The 16,535-nt window shown below is 51.5% G+C and overlaps 1 protein-coding gene across 2 annotated transcripts in view; it reads left to right on the plus strand.

Moving 5' to 3' along the window:
• The window catches only part of Cep104 (centrosomal protein 104), a 28,852-nt gene that overhangs the window by 4,063 nt on the left and 8,254 nt on the right, over positions 1 to 16,535 (plus strand). Inside the window, exons 2-13 of one of the 2 annotated variants that reach the window (XM_042702023.1) lie at positions 983 to 1,109; positions 2,759 to 2,932; positions 3,453 to 3,591; positions 4,436 to 4,498; positions 4,782 to 4,858; positions 7,621 to 7,789; positions 8,196 to 8,354; positions 9,250 to 9,477; positions 11,197 to 11,394; positions 11,861 to 12,028; positions 13,060 to 13,233; positions 14,756 to 14,932. In XM_042702023.1, coding sequence (XP_042557957.1) covers positions 997 to 1,109; positions 2,759 to 2,932; positions 3,453 to 3,591; positions 4,436 to 4,498; positions 4,782 to 4,858; positions 7,621 to 7,789; positions 8,196 to 8,354; positions 9,250 to 9,477; positions 11,197 to 11,394; positions 11,861 to 12,028; positions 13,060 to 13,233; positions 14,756 to 14,932 — 1,839 coding nt within the window. In that variant the 5' untranslated portion in view covers positions 983 to 996. The remainder of the gene's footprint in view (positions 1 to 982; positions 1,110 to 2,758; positions 2,933 to 3,452; positions 3,592 to 4,435; positions 4,499 to 4,781; positions 4,859 to 7,620; positions 7,790 to 8,195; positions 8,355 to 9,249; positions 9,478 to 11,196; positions 11,395 to 11,860; positions 12,029 to 13,059; positions 13,234 to 14,755; positions 14,933 to 16,535) is intronic. The other variant, XM_042702024.1, reaches the window with a different exon arrangement.

A 16,535-nucleotide genomic window follows, 5' to 3' on the forward strand; every position in this document is an offset into this window, starting at 1 on the left:
TTGGAGGTAAGAGTCTCACTGACTTTCCTGCCAAGGCTAGCTTCAGACGGCAAGCCTCAGACCTCAGCCTCGAGTAGCTAGTGTTCCAGGTGTCAGCCACCAATGCTCACCTCCTAGTAGTATTTTAAATGCATTCTCACCCAGTCATCCAGTCCCTGCAGTCATCAAGTTTGCACTTGATGAACCTGTCATTTTCATATAGCAATCACTCACCCTAGTGGATAAGTTGCTGTTACCCTAGTGATCAATTCTTGTTATACTAGTGATCAATCACTGTTACACTTGTGGCTGAGTTCCCCCACCCCTCCTGTCATTGGCTACTAGTTTACACACTGGCTCTATTACTTTCCTAACGAATGCAGAAAAACTTGCTATTTGTAACCTAGCAAAAAAACTTGGTTTTTGTCATCACAAAGTATCACAAACTGGTACTGGAAGGCTGAAGTCCAGGTGCCAGCCGGGCATCCCTCGCTGCGGGCTCTAGAGGAGGCTTACAGAAGCCCCTGGCATTCCTCTTGGCTCCAGTTTCTGCCTTTTGTTTGGTTGGTTTTTGTTTTCTGGAGATTAAACCTAGAGCCTCACACATGCCAGTCAAGTGTCTTCCCTCTGAACTGCGCCCTTCCTCTTCCCCTTCTTAGAAGGACACCAGCCACATTGGAACGGGCCCACCCTTAGCACTTCATTTTCACTGGATCACACCTGCGAGGGCCCTGTTTTCAAATATGTTCACATTCACATGTGCCACAGTAGGGACTGAACATCTTTGGGGACATGAGTCAGTTCACAGCCCAAGCCAAACTTTGAACAGATACTTTGGAAAATCAAGGTACATTCTACCTCAAGTAGAACTATATTTATGAAAAGTGATGGACGATTCTGAAGTCTTTGTGAACTTCTGTGTACATTAGGCATGCATGAACTAGCACTTTCAACATTAGGTTAGCGAATTCCTTTAAAGAAAGTGCCCCTTGCTCTTATACAGCCCAGGTGTGCAGAATGCCCCACAAGATTGGATTCGTAGTGGTCAGCTCTTCTGGACACGAAGACGGCTTCAGTGCCCGGGAACTAATGATCCACGCACCCACCGTCAGTGGATGGAGGTCACCAAGGTAAAGCTGGAGTGGGGGGAAGGGGAGGCAGGGAGACCGTGTCATGTGACTTCCTTTCACCTGACTCGGCTATTGCTGTAACTTTGATGCCATAAGCCACAGGATTGTCAAATTGTGCTTCCGTGTTACACATCCCAATGGCTTTTTGTTTTCCAAGAAAGTCTGATGATCCTATTTCCCTTACAAGATGAGCCCACACTCTGGAAACGGTATAAGAAGAGGAGAGGGTGTGTGCCTGTAATCCCAGCCCTCTGGAGGCATGCCTGCCGACACACATCTTAGTCCACAGTGATAGCCTGGGTTGTGAAGCAAGACCCAGTCTCAGAAAGGCCAAAAGCTAATATAATAGCCCACTGGCGGAGCCCTTTGCCTCCCACATGCAAGGTTCTGGGTTCAAACCCAGCACATTAAGGTCACCCTGCAGCCCTTCCATTCAGCAGAGGTCAGTGCTGGCTACATTTCCTCAGTGACTGTGTGCCGCTGGAAGGTTCTTACAGAGAACACAGGGACCATTTTTTGATGATGTTTGTAAATAACAAAATAGCCCTGACATGGCACTCTGGTGCATTGACGCAGCCTCCTGAAGGGTACATCATACTCCCAGAGGAAGGTCAGGGCTGTTGATGAGGGTCTCCTTCCCTATGGCCACACCCCTCACAGGAAGGCAAGGGAAGACAAGTCAACCAGCGCCCTGGGACAAGCTGTGATGCCCTGTCCTGGAGCCCAGAGTGCTTGTCACTGGCTGGGAGAGATGCAGAGGGGCTTTGTGGGGGTGGAAAGTCCCTGCTGTGCTGTCCTCAGGACCGCAGACTCGGAGAGCCCAGAGCCAGAGAACAAGGGAAAAACCTACAACTCGCACCTCTACGTGTCAGTCACAGTGACATGGGTGAGGCCTTTCCTGACTGCCCTGTCCCACGCACAGTGCCTCTCCTCTCCCGGCCCCTCAGCACGGTCCTCCCGGGGCCACACTGCATGGGCGTGTTCACCAGTGTCCCGTGACTGCTGTGCTGTTCCAGCCTGCACACAGTCAGTGCGTACCGTGGGGCGTTCCTGCGTGGGTAGGAGCCCCACGTGCCTCGGTGCGTACCGTGGGGCATTCCTGTGTGGGTAGGAGCCCCACGTGCCTCGGTGAATACTGTGGGGTGTTCCTCCATGGATAGACTCCACGTGCCTCGGTGCGTACCGTGGGCTGATCCTCCGTGGGTAGGAGCCCCACATGCCTCGGTGCATACCGTGGGCCGATCCTCCATGGGTAGGAGCCCCACATGCTGGAGCCTAGGTTCCCCCAGCCCAAGCAAGCACAGCAGGTGGTCCCAAAATGCTAGCCCAGCACTGGAAGCAGGTGCTTCCCAGGTTCCTTGGCCTGTCTGTGCGCGCTGGTCCAGGCTCCTAAGACTGACCCACACGTGCCAATAATACCTTCAGGTTCCCCTCCAACATCTGTCTCGTTGCCAAAAGCAAGGTTTGTGCCAGGCAGCTGGCGGGTCCAGGCCTCAGCTGTACCTCTGAAAAGCACAAGAGATGGGAGCCGACTGCCATCATCTCCTGGGGACCCTCTGCCCCCTGCTCCAGATGCCGCTACCCACGCATGGCGGCCGGAAGCTGTCGGCTTCTCTCAGGAAAACAAGGATGTGTGCGTTGGCTTACAGATTCTGCCAGTTCCCACAAGAAATTGTTCTTCAGATGGTGGAGAGATGTCAAATACGAAAACTGCAGTTACTAGCCCACCAGTACATGATCGCCAGTAAGATCGAGTTCTACATTAGTGAAAGCTTGCCGGAATATTTTGCGCCATACCAAGCAGAGCGATTTCGCAGACTTGGGTAAGAATAGAATTTAAAATGTACACACTGTTAATGGTTAATGTGACCACATCTCCCTCGGGGCTCCCGTCCTGGTCCTCTTTGCCATTCCTAGCATGGCGCCATATGTCTGGCACAAAGAAGGCCCTGTCAAATCTGCCAATTCTAGCGTTCAACTGCTTTGCAAGTAGAGAGCTTTTCTCAAGAATATGAATTAGGCACGGTGGCACAAGCCTATAATCCCAGTTACTTAGAAGGCAGAGATAGGAGGATTGCAAACCGACTCCAGCCCAGGCAGAAGTCTGTAAGACCCCACCTGAGAAACTGAAAGAAAAAAGAAGCTGTGGCCTGGCTCAAGTGGTAGAGTGCTTGCTAATCAAGTGTGTAGCCCTGAGTTCAAATCCCACTCCCATAACAAGACCATAGACTAGAATTTGACTTTGGAGGCAGTTCCCAGGCTTTTATTTAAACTCGTCAGGTCCAGTAGGAAAAGCTGCATTTTTGTCTTCAACCTATTCTTCCTCTGTGTTTTTTGTTTTAGCTATGTCTCTCTCTGTGACAATGAAAAGACTGGTTGCAAAGCCCGAGAACTGAAGTCTGTTTATGTGGATGCAGTAGGGCAGTTTCTCAAGCTGATTTTTCATGAAAACCATGTCAACAAATACAACATATATAATCAGGTGAGACAAATGCCCTACGCTTGTGACTCTGTGCCCTCCTTTCACAGAATTATGGGTTGGGTGTTTTATGTGCATGTTAAGACTTGACTACAAAGAGAAGGTTTGGGGTAACTGCTGGTCCTGGGTTCAGCCAGGCTGTCTCCCTGAGTATGTAGCTGTGCATGGAAAAGCAGGACACCGGACTTCAGGGAGCTTAAGAGCCATACTTCCAGCTGTTTTAACATCCTTTGAATCAAGCCTGGGGAACATCCAGCCTCGGGCCATGCAAGGCTGTAGAAATCATTTGATCCAGGATGGGCCAGGCATGTGCTTCTGTACAGCTGCCCGAATGTATGGCCATGAATGAAGTTACAAATACACAAATAGTCTGTGGCAGAAAAAGGGTTCCTCTCCCCTGCTCCAAGTGGCTAGAATAACCAATTGGTTCAACATAAGACTGTTACTTAAAATTACATAATTTTCATGTGTGTGCTGGTCCTGAGGCTTGAAGTCAGGACCTGAGCACTGCCCCTTAGCTTTTGTGCTCAAGGCTAGTATTCTACCACAGCTCCACTTCCAACTTTTTAAATTGGCAATCAGATTGTCACAGACTTCCCTGTCCAGGCTGCCCTGAACCACAATCCTCAGATCTCAGCCTCCTGAGTAGATAGGATAGCAGGCATGAGCCACTAGCACCCAGCACATAATTCATCTTGAAACTAATAATTCTGTATATTATTATAACACTACAGTTGATGCATTTTGATATATATATATCATCCCTGTGGTGATACTGTAGCTCACAGTTCTAAAAGGCTTGAGACATCTCAGACATTACATTTTGTTGATTTTACCTCTTTCTTAGGTTGCTTTGGTTGCGATAAATATCATTGGAGACCCTGCAGATTTTGGTGACAAGAATAATATTGTAAGTTTGGGAGTCTCATTCCAAGTCATTTATTTTCATCACAAAAAATATCATTAAAACCATTAAGAGGATATTTTTTAAAAAATCTTTGTAAAACTGACTAGTGAATAACTATCAGATTATTTTAGCAACTATAACTTGTCTTCTACTCAAGAATTTTAACTATCCCTCTAACAGACCAGGACCACTGAACCTTGCTAAAACTTTCTAGCAATAGTTGTAGTTACACTTCCATGTTGTCCCTTGTTTGCTGAGATTCTAAGCAGATATTTTGCTCTTACAGACCTCTAGAGAGAAGCTAATTGACCATTATCTTGGGCACAACCCTGAGGACCCAGCCCTAGACGGAACTTACGCTGGGTAAGAACCCTCCCCTACTTCCACAAGAAACCTTCACAACCATCGTCAGAATCACCAGTGTCAAGTCATTTCTGAGGTGTGGATTGAGGGCAACTGGAGTCATGTAGGCATCTGCAGCCGATAAGCACCTGATCGGAATGTCTTGCCAAGTTGTAAAGACAAAGGCAGCTGTGATAATTTGCCAATCTGCACCTTTGCCTTTAGAGACTTTCTCAGTTCTAGCCTTGAGATGTCATCCTCCCTCGGGTACAGGCGGATGGAAGCATCAGCTGTCCTCGGGCCCAGGCAGATTCAGCTAGACAAGATCATTTTATGGCTACTTTAAAGCCACATGCATGTCATATAAGTTCTTAAAAAACACATTTTTTCCCATCTCTTTCCCATTATGTTATTTTTCATGTATAATTTTCATGAATACACTTCTACTGCCTCTGTGTGTGTGTGTATGTGTGTATGTGTGTGTTTGCACATGCTGGTCCTGGAGCTTGAACTCAGGGCCTGGTCACTGTCCCTGAGCCTTTTTGCTCAAGGCTAGCACTCAACCACTTGAGCCACAGCTCTGCTTCTGGCGTGTGTGTGTGTGTGTGTGTGTGTGTGTGTGATTAATCACAAGTAAGAGTCTCACAGACTTTGCCTGAGCTGGCTTCAAATTGGGATCCTCAAATCTCATCCTCCTAAGTAGCTAGGAATACAGGCATGAGCTACCAATGCCCAGCTACAACCTCTTTTTTTAATCTTAGTTTTTGCAGTGTTATGTATCCCTGGCAGTAAAGAGTTGGAAAACTTAGAGAGCCAGATGGCTTCATCCCTCCTCACCCACTCCTGAGTACATCCTTAGGACACACAGGCTGAGCTCAAAGTCACTGCTGCCAATGAGAGAAGGGACATGCTGTTGGTTATGGCACAGGCCCCTATCCCAGGATGGCCTTGCCCGCACTGAGGGCAGTCTCCTGTCCTGTCCTGGTGCCTACCTCCCCCAGGAAGGACAGTGAGAGGTTTGAGAGGAGCTGGCGTAAGCTGGAGTACTGGACTTTAGAACCCACTGTCACCTCTGGGATTCCACAGTGCCCCTACTGCCATCGTCCTTGCAATTCTGACTGCAGAACTGTGGAACACTGTTTTGTTGCTTCTGTTGATTTGGTAGAATGTATGTGATTGTGTGCATGTGTGTGTACAGGTATGGGCGTGTGCATGCACTGGTACTGGAAGCTTGAACTCAGGACCTTTGCTCTCACTTGGCTTTTTTTGCTACTGATGCTCTACCACTTGAGCCACACCTCTGAGTCTGGCTTTTTGCTGCTTAATTGGAGATAAGAGTCTCATAGATTTTTCCTTCTTGGTTAGTTTTGAACCTTGATCGCAGATTTCAGCCTTCTGAGTAACTAGGATTACAAGCCTGAACCACCAGCACCTTGTGTGTCCAAACAAATTTTTCATGGCATTTCTTTTATTATAATTTGCCTATATGTAGTGATATCCAGGTCACAGATGCAACCAGGCACACACCATGCTGTTAGGGCACTGGCCACGGAGGCTCTCACTGGTCCTCTGTTGAGTCTCGGCTGAGTGGTTAGACCTATATTGTTGCCTCAGAAGGAAGATGGTTGTTGCCCTGTTGTGGAAACTTCAAAGAATGAAGCACTACTTAATCAGAAGGAAGATATTTAGATAATGAAAAAGATTGTGTGTATTCAGGGGCCAGTGGCGCACACCTGTCATCCTAGCTACACCGGAGGCTGAGATGTGAGGATGACAGTTCAAAGCCAGCCTGAGCAGGAAAGTCCGTGAGATTCTTATCTCTAAGAAACAACTAGGAAACCAGAAGTGGCTCTGTGGCTCACGAGGTAGAGCGCTCGCCTGAACTGAAAAGCTCAAGGATGGCGCTCAGACCCAGAGTTCAAGCTCCACAGCCGACAAAAAAAAAATAAAATAACTAGCAAAAGACAAGCTGGAGGCATGGCTCAACTGGTAGAGCAGCAGCCTAGCAAGCAGAGCCCTGAGTTCAAACCCCAGTATCACCAGAGTAAACTGATTCCTAAAAGAACTTTTCTGGACCTGCATAGGACTTGGGGTGAAATTGTACAGTGTAACTCTGAGTACAGCCCAGCGGTAGCAATGTAAACCTTTCGTGGTCATCAGTTAGTGTGATGACATGGAGCCTAGACTGGACTGCTGCCCCCACACCAGCTGGAGGGAGGCCTGGTGGCCCATTCTGTCCTCTTGTTTCCCATCTATATTTGACTCTGGCAGTACACAGGCCCCTTGCTTCTGCCACATGTGGCCCAGATCTGCTCTTGGAACACTTTTGCATGAATGAATGAACGAACGAACGAACACACACTCAGCTCAGAGGCCTGTTGCACAGGCAGCTAAGCATCAGGGTAGGGCTCTCGCGGCAGGATGGCCACTCTGGGGGCTGGGAAGGTGGCTCAGTGGTAGAGCGCTTGCCTTGCACGCCTGAGGCCCTGGGTTCGATACCTCAGCACCACATAAGAAAAAAAAAAGCCGGAAGTGACGCTGTGGCTCAAGTGGTAGAGCGCTAGCCTTGAGCTGAAGAGCTGAGGGACAGCGCCCAGGCCCAGAGTTCAGGCCCCATGACCGGACCCAAAAACAAAAAACAGAACGGCCACTCTGACTTAGAGCCCACAGCTCGAGGGCCACCAGGCCTTTCCTCTGGAGGGACCGTGGACAGACGGCACCTTTCCCCAGCCGTGAACAGGTGCGCAGGCCTGCCTGTCCTCAGTGGTCTTTTCTCTCCTCAGGAGATCTGACTACATCTCCCCCCTTGATGACCTGGCTTTTGACATGTACCAAGATCCTGAAGTCGCCCAGATCATACGCAGGCTGGATGAGAGGAAGCGGGAAGCTGTCCAGAAGGAGCGCTACGATCACGCCAAGAAGCTGAAGCAGGCCATCGCTGACTTGCAAAAGGTGCTGCTTCTTAGAAGCCGCCTACCCCTTCGCCAGGGGAAGACTGTGAAGCGCAGGTCCCTGAAAGCCAAGGAGCTAGTGCGGGGCCAGGTCCTGAGTCTCAGGTCATGGAGACAGTGAGCACCCCAAAGGCATGCGTGGCTCAGGTTCACCACCACCATAGCCCAAAGCCGTGGCCCTCAACACTTGCTGCAGGGACTGAGGGGGAGAGGGTGGGGCGAGGCGATGGGCTGTCTCAAAGCTTGCATGGGGTTCCTGGCCGTGGGTGCTAGGACAGCAGCAGGACCTTTGGGAGACACACAGCCCGTCCTATAGTGCTCCAGTGCCTGGCCCTTCCGCGTAGACTCTCACGTGGTCCCTGCCTGGACCCTGGCGCTCCACAGCAGACCTGACCTCTGTGCCACAGGTTGGCGAGCGCCTGGGGCGGTACGAGGTGGAGAAGCGCTGTGCAGTGGAGAAGGAAGACTACGACCTGGCCAAGGAGAAGAAGCAGCAGATGGCGTGCTACCGCGCCCAGGTGTACGAGCAGCTGGAGCTGCACGGCCTCCTGCAGGGGGAGCCTGAGGTGAGGGCGTGGGGGGGCGGGGACCGCTGTGGGGGAGGGGGAGCAGGGGGTGCCCACCTCCCCCCCACCCCCACCCCCCCGTGTATAGCTGGCAGATTCTGCTGTGATGTGATGTTTGAGCATGTGCAGTAGAGGAGGAAGGGAACAAGGCCTAGATCAGGAGGTGGAGGCACTGCTGTTTGTCCACCAGCTCCTCGTCCCTCCAGCCCTGGCCTCTGTTCAGTCCAGGGACCCTTCGGGGTGTGTGCAGTCACGGGAGGTATACCCGCACAGCCTTGGTGCCCACAGGTATCATGCTGGCCTTCTGATCTTACAGCTCATGTAGGTGGGTGAGCCAAACCCTGTGCAGGACCGAAGCTTGGGCCCTGAGACCCACTGAACGGGTGGAGAATGCAGGTGCCCCGGCTCACCCAGCCCCTCCATTCCGGCTGCTGGGATGGGGTTTGCCTCTGCCTTTGCAGCACTTGAAGCAGGAAAGCAGCCAGAAACCCGGGCTGAGGCCTGGGAGCCACACCAGGGCAGTGACCACCTCTGTTCTTCTGGGTGGCATTGCACAAAACCACTTGACCCACACAGTGGACAGCAGTGCCCAGTGTTGAACCCAGGCCTCTTTGGGTCCAGCCCAAGTGCCTTCTCTTCTCCTCCCCCGCTCCTGCTTTTCCCGGGGGTGGGGGGGGGGGGGGGCGGGGGTTGCACGTACATGCCCACGTTCACACTAGGATTTAGGCATGCCTAGAGATTCTGTAGCCCCAGTCCTAACTGTGGAGATGGCCGAGGGAACGCCACAGGCCACTGGAAGTGGGAGCTTTGCTTTATTGCAAGGCTTGTCAGCGTGCAGGAGTCCTTCTCCTGGCGCAGCATTGGCCATGGCCAATGTTCTCTTCCTCTCCTCCAGACGCGAAGGCCTTTCGCTCTGCCCCTCCAGCCCCTCGCACATCCTGGCAGTCCCCGCCACCAGAAGCCAGTGCCCTCGCCACCACAGCCAGAAGAGGCGATGCCAGAAAACCTGCCTGCAGACCCCTTTCTTCAAGAGAAACTCTCGTCACACACCCTGGAGACTCTTCCTCGGTGCTTTGCCGCAGACCCATCACTTCCCGCCGCTGGCCCTCTGCCACGAAACCCTGTAAGTCCCTCTGCTGCCGCCTAGTGCACAGTCCCATCCGCAGCCCGCTGACGCCCACGGGGCCTGTTCCACGCCAGGTCTTGGTGCAGGAGGACCCCAGGCCAGCCCACCTCTGGCCTTCTAGGAGGGAGGCGGGATCACTGAATACAAGACAGTTGGCATGGCTGGGGCATGGCTCAAGTGGCAGCCCACCTGCCTCACAAGCATCAGGCCCTGAGTTCAAACCCCAGTGCTGCCTGAGTACTTTGTCAGAGGTCACAGAAAGCATGACTTGAAGTAGGGGTTTCACTGACTCCTGCAGCTAGCAACATAAGAAATCACACGTGGTTTGGGCTAGTTTGATTCAGGAGCTCAGCGATGTCAGCAAAAAGCAGGTTTCTTCCTAGTGCTCCGTGCACTTTGGCTCCTCATCACCACAGAGCCGGCTGCTGGTGTGCGGGCCACTTGGGCCATCTAGGGTGAGCACATGCCTCACTCTGTGTGGGAGTCCTCAGATTCACCCTGCAGATGAGCCTCAGCCACATACCTCACCAGCCTCTGGTAGAGGAGAGATGTGGCAAGGCCTTCTGGGAGATTTCAGATACGCTACTGGACAAGGAAGGGCCAGTGTTCTCCAGAGCGTGTCCATGAGGGAGCAGAAGAGAGCAGAACAGCCATGACTCCATCTTGGTCTAGGGTGCCCCTGGGAGGAGCTGTCACCACTCCCCAACACCCCGTCTTTACCAGGTTGACTGCTTGAGTTGAAATGTCCCGCAGTAGTCACTGTTCGGTGTACTCAGCTTTGACCACAGGGTGGATGTTAGAACAGGAGCAAAGCTGCGCACAGGCGCAGGCTCACTACTGTTTCTGTAAGGGCCGAGGTGGCTTCAGCACCACAGTGACACCTCCTCAGGACCTGGATCGCTTATCTGCTCATCCCTGAAATCCTGCTCCATGCTGGCTTATTTAATTGTATGCCTGTATCCCCATGGGATCAGGACCAAGCCCATGAGGGCAGGAAGTCCGCCTTCCTCGTTGTGGGGCGGGGGCCGCCAGGAGCAGTGCCTGGCATAAATTCAGCTCAGTAAGTGTTGGCTGGATGGGTGGGCAGTAAATAGAATGGGCAGCTGCCTAGCCAGGGGGCAGAGAGAGCTTGTTAAATGTCAGCTACCAGACATGAACATGTCCATTAGAATCAAGTTTGGTAGTTAATTAATTGTAAGCAATAAACTAGGAAGACATAAGTGATCTTGTCAGAAAAGAATAACCTTCACTTTCATAACCTGTGTGATTGAACCAAAATGACCCCTTCTGCATGGAGCCCTTAGCCTGGGGTGTTTTAACTTGTTTGCCAGGGAGGCTTGTCTATAAAAACATACATTTATCCAACAGTGCAGCTCAGAATACATGGCATAGGGAGGGAGGGGGAGGGAAGAAGGAGGAAGGGAGGAAGAGGCAAGTAGGGGGGGAGGGAGGGAAACAGTCAAGTCCACATGGATTTTTGTTTCATCTGGTGTTGTTTAGAAAGGCTATATAGTAGGAGGCCTGGTCTAACTTTGGTACTTACATCCCATTTGTAGTATAAAATACTATGATAATATAACAGTTATAAATAATCTGATGGTACTGCTAGTTAAGAAAATGCACCATTAGGATCACTCACTTCCCTTGAGAGCAGAAAGCTGGGGGACCCCTACCCTGACCCCCAGAGCTTCACCGCCTCCTCTCCTCCCATGGCAGGTGGAGACTCTGCCCTATGATGAACGGCCCCTTCCAGCCTCTCGCAAGCCGCAGGGGGACACCTCAGGGGAGCCCGAAATAAGCCAGGCAGACTCGCGGGGCGCTCAGAGGGGAGACGGCACCGTGGAGCCAGAGCCCTTGACAGAAAAGGCCTTGCGAGAAGCCAGCTCTGCCATCGACGTGCTGGGAGAGACGTTGGTAAAGAAGAGAACCCAAGGTGTACTCACATGCACACACGTGTGCGCACAGGCCAGGAAGGGAGGAGGCGCGAGCAGCCAGGCTTTGTTTTAGACCGTTGCTGATTTCCCCAGGGAAGCCACACACTATCACTCATACGCACTGCAGAACAGGCGCTCACATGTCAGATTTTGTGCATGAGCATTTATTTAAGACCAAAGTTCTTTTGGTGAAGATTAGCTTCCCTGGGAAACACCAGCTACTTCCAGTTTCTTGGGGAAGAAATGCCCAGCTGTCCCAGGCCTCAGCTTCACAGTGTCTCTGTGCACCTGTCACATTTTTAACACTTGTACACGGATTTGCAGAAGGATCTGCAGAAAATCTGTTACTAGAACAGATTCTATGTCTCTGGGTTGCGCAGTCTGGGAGACCTTGTATGGGGTGGGACCACTGTCCCCTACAGCAAAGGAGACTTGTGCTTGTGCAGGTTGCCGGGGCCTATTCCAAGATGTGGTCCTGCCGAGAGGATGCGCTGCTGGCTCTGAGTAAAAAGCTGATGGAGCTGCCCATCGGAACCCCAAAGGAAGATTTAAAGAACACTCTGAGAGCATCCGTCTTCCTCATCCGAAGAGCCATGAAGGACATTGTGATCTCGGTGAGTCCTCCAGGCCCTGGGTCCCACAGCTCCACAGAGGCCCAGGATGGCTATGGGACAGCCTGGTCCCTGGGTAGCCATCACTGTGCACCGATGGCATCCAACAGGAGGTGCACGGCGCAATCAGAAGTGCAGCTGTGCACCCCGGTCCCTCCTTGGCTCACAGCGTCTTCTCCACGATCCTCAGCAGCTGTGCGGGGCCACAGCTCTCAGCTCATGTTTATTTTCTCAAGAGACACAGGAAGCCCATGCGCTTCCAATGCTTTTTAAAATTTTCATTATTTTATTGTTCTAAGGGTCTGTACAGAGGAGTTACAATTACATAAGTCAGGTAAAGAATGCATTTCTGCTGGGCACCGGTGGCTCACACTTGTAATCCTAGCTACTCAGGAGGCTGAGATCTGAGGATTGCGGTTTCCAGCCGAGGCAGGAAAGTCTGTGAGACTCTTAACCTCCAGTTAACCACCAGATAACCAGAAGTGGTGCTGTGGCTCAAGTGGCAGAGTGTTCGCCTTGAGCTGAAGAGCTGAGGGACAGCGCCCAGGCCCTGAGTTCAAGCCCCATGACTGACAAAAAAAAAAAAAAAAAGAGTAGCTGCAGTCATGCTGGTGAGCAAAGTGAGTTATTAGCCTGAAATGATACTTAGATCGCACTTCATACATAAGCACAGGCTGGAGCTCCGTGGTAGCAGACCTGCCTGACACGTGCGATAGGTAGGATCCCACCACCAAAGAAGAGTTGGTCCTCGGCCTGGCTGGGCTCGTGGTGCGGGAGCTTGTGTGTAGGCAGTGGAGTCCGATGGCCTCAGGTCACAGCATGTGCTGCACCCCTCCTGACGGCAGGACTGGAACAGGGTCACGTGGGTGCGGGAATCTATCTGGAAAGCAGTCTCCAGATGGCCTGCCGGGCCAGACCTTCAGACAGGCCGTCCCATTGAGTAGATGGTTGAGACTCATCAGGGGTGGTGAACACCATGGTGGCTGCTGGTGAGACTCAGCCACCACCTGCGTGCTTACTACCCTTCCTCTCAGGTCTTTCAGGCTTCTCTGAAGCTGCTGAAGATGATAATCACGCAGTACATTCCCAAGCATAAGCTGAGTAAAGTGGAGACGACACACTGCGTGGAAAGGACTCTGCCCGCCCTGCTCACCAGAACCGGAGACTCCTCCGCCCGCCTTCGGGTCATGGCTTCCAACTTTATCCAGGTCTAACCTTCCCCACAGACACCCCCCGCCCTGAGGAAGCCCAGGCCCCAGGCACCCGTCCCCAGAGTCACCTTCCTGCTCAACCCATGCCAGCGAGAGGAGTTTTGACTTAACATAAACTTTCGGTAAAATGAGTGGTTTGGTTTTTACAACGTTTCTTTTATCCCACATTGACTATTTAAGTTAAAAAAAAAAAAAATGACCTGGATCTGGTATCTCGTGCCTGTAATTCTAGTTACTCAGGAGGCTGAGATCTGATCTGAGAATCTTAGTTTGAAGCCAAGCCAGGAGGAAAGTCTGAAACTTGCCTCTCCAATTAACTACCACCAAAGCCAGAAGCGGAGCTTTGGCTCAAGTGGCAGGACTCTAACCTTGAGCACAAAAGCTCAGAGACAGTGCCCAGGCTGACGCTTCCCACCCCAACCTCTACAGTAGCTGGAATTATAGGAGTGTGTGACTGCACCATGCCTTATTTCTTTTAAGCCTTATTAAATCCTGAGTGGTCCGGAAGGCTCAGATGACATTGTAGTGAAATGTCACAGGGACTTAGTTCTTTCACACAAGCGTGCCAAATGACCAGTCACACATTTACAGCTTATTTGTTGCTTAAGCAGTTTGCCGTGCATGCTTCTCTGAAGAATTTTTTTATTCTCCTTTGGTCTTTAATGTTTGTACAGTCAACTCAGGGACCCAAACATAAAGTTAATTGTGCTGGAAAAATGAGAGATGATTTTAGATGATGTGATGCGTGGAGCTATTAGCCAGTCATGGTGGCTCACACCTGTAATCCCAATACTCCAAAAGCTGAGGAAGAACTGAGAATTAGAGGCAAGCCTCGGCTACATGGTGAAACCCTGTCTCAAAAGCAGAGAAAACAGATTTCTTCCTATATTAGAATTTAAGTGCTTCAATATTTTATAATGTCATCTTTAAAAAGCATCTTTCCAAAAATATGTTGGAGATGAAAACATGTATGGTTTCATCATTTAAGATGTTTTTAGTTTATTACACTTGAAGGTATAATTTCATTCTCTAATTAAATATCTTACAGATTCTACCTCTTTTTTTTTCATACCTGGGTTTGAACCCAGAGCCTTAGCAAGTGCTCTACCATATGCGTCTTGCTTTTGCTCTTTCTGCTTTAGATTTTTTTTTTTCAGATCTTGTGCTTTCTGCCTAGGCTGGCCTCAGATCATGATCCTCCAGCCTGTGCCTCTTGTGTGGCTCAGATTAACCTTGTTTGTGAGTCAGAAATACTGGCAGCTCAGACCTCAAATTAACCACTGTTTTCTCTGCAGCCCTCATTAATCTCCCAGTGACCATGACTTGCTTTCTTGGGCATGGGGTTTATACCGTTCAGTAGAAACGTGGGTTTATACATCAATGATTTTCCTGGAGTTTACTCCAATCACTTTTCACTTCTCTGTTTTACATCAGCATTTAGGTTGAAGTTGACGCTATGTGTACTAAGTTGTTTGTGGCATTTTGAAGTAGGAATTGACAGACCTCGTTGGCTTTGTAGGAAATGGCCCTGTTTAAGGAGGTCAGGTGTCTGCAGATCATCCCGCCTTCCTTGGTGCAGCCGCTGAAAGCAAACACTTCCGTCCATCTGGCAATGAGCCAGGTGGACCTGCTGGCCCGCCTGCTGAGGGACCTGGGCACGGAGAACTCAGGCTTCACCGTGGACCGCGTGATGAAGGTGAGCCGCCACTGTGGTCACATGACCCCAGCAGGAGGCCACACCTGCAGCCGGGGGGGCATCTCATCCATGTCCCATGAATGAATGAATGACTCTAGAAAAATAACCACGTCTGTCCAACACCTGAGAGCCCCTTGAGTCTTTTCTGTCTGCCGACCTTTGGGGTGTGTGGTTTGCGCAGATCAGAACGTGGTATGTGAGAGAAGTAACGGCCCCACTGAATAGGTACATCAGCACAGCCACCTTCCTGGCTAGCCTGGACCACTGATACCAACCCTCAGTCCCCATCCCAGGCTCCTCCACTCTGAGTGATCACAGCTGAGGCCGTGGCCCTGCTCTGCTTTGACTGCCCAGGGCCCTGTCTGGCTCGCCTTGCCAGTCCTGTCCTGAGCTCCGCTCTGTAGACCTTGTCAGGGGCAGCCAGCTGTAGGCCAGGGCCACCAGAGCCCAGTTGTTCCTGCCATTTTTCCTGCCCTGACATTATTTATGGCTCTGGTCTCCTAGTGGTTGTGTTCAGTTCTGTTTTGAGACAGGCTCTCACTTTGTGGTCCCAAGCTAGCCTTTAATCACAGTCTTCTTGCCTCACCCCTGAGTGCTAGGCTACAAGGTGTGCGCCTGCACGCCTGGCTTGCTGCCGCCTCTCTCCTGCCCCAGGTTGGAGTGCCTATTTCTCCAGGGCCAGAAAGCAGCCTGCGCACGCGGGCGTTTGCCCTGGCACCTCGCCCACTTCAGGCCAGGCGAGGCCTTGGTTGCAGGGAGCTTTTGTGTACGGCGAACACTAGGGTTTCAGTGGCTAAAAGTTGATCGCTCTCTGGCTGTGGTCCCATGCCATTTACAAGGCTGGAGGGCACAGATAAAGCAGGACCAAGGGCCTGAGGGGCCAGGCACCCAGCAAGGTGTGAACAGACGAGCCAGCCTCAAACAAGGAGGTCGGCCATGGCTGCGGATGGACGGTGAGGGCTCCGTGAGGTGGGCATCGTGAAGTCTGTGCCCAGGGCACCCCACGGTGTAGCTTGAGTCCCACGTGTGCAGCCCAAAGTAGGCAGTCCTAGAGTCTGGGTCACATTCCTCTTGGCCCCATGGTACCGAGGAGGGAGGAGACCGGGTGCATGGGGGTCCCTGAGGGACAGACTGAACACGGGCTGGAGAGGCGGGTGGCAGGAGGACAACAGGGTGCGGTCACAGCCACCGCGGCCACCCTGCGCACACACGCTGCAGGAAGGAGGGACACACGTCGGCTTCAAGTGAGGCCGGCAGGAAGGGGGCCGCTCAGGAAGGCTAAGACGAGGCCAGTCACCCCTCAGTGCTTCCGTTTCTTACAACAGACAGGTACAAAACAATTGTAGCTAACTCTCAACAGCAGATCTGCGAGGGCCACTGTATTTCCTCTTCTACACGTTTGAAATGCCTTGTGCTCGTCATATGAAATCTATGGACGGGTCAAGGCCCACCAATGCTCGCGGTACAGGGCAGAAAGAACACAAGGCACACATGTGCAGTGTGTTTCTCTCAAAAACTGTGTTGACACAGGAGACCTGAGCGCTTTCTTTACTTACCAAACTTGTATAATGTACCTCTACTTGTTCTTAGCTAGAAACAAAGC

The sequence above is a fragment of the Dipodomys spectabilis genome, unplaced genomic scaffold, assembly GCF_019054845.1.
Source record: "Dipodomys spectabilis isolate Male_0828 unplaced genomic scaffold, ASM1905484v1 ptg000299l, whole genome shotgun sequence".
Taxonomy (NCBI): Eukaryota; Metazoa; Chordata; class Mammalia; order Rodentia; family Heteromyidae; genus Dipodomys; species Dipodomys spectabilis.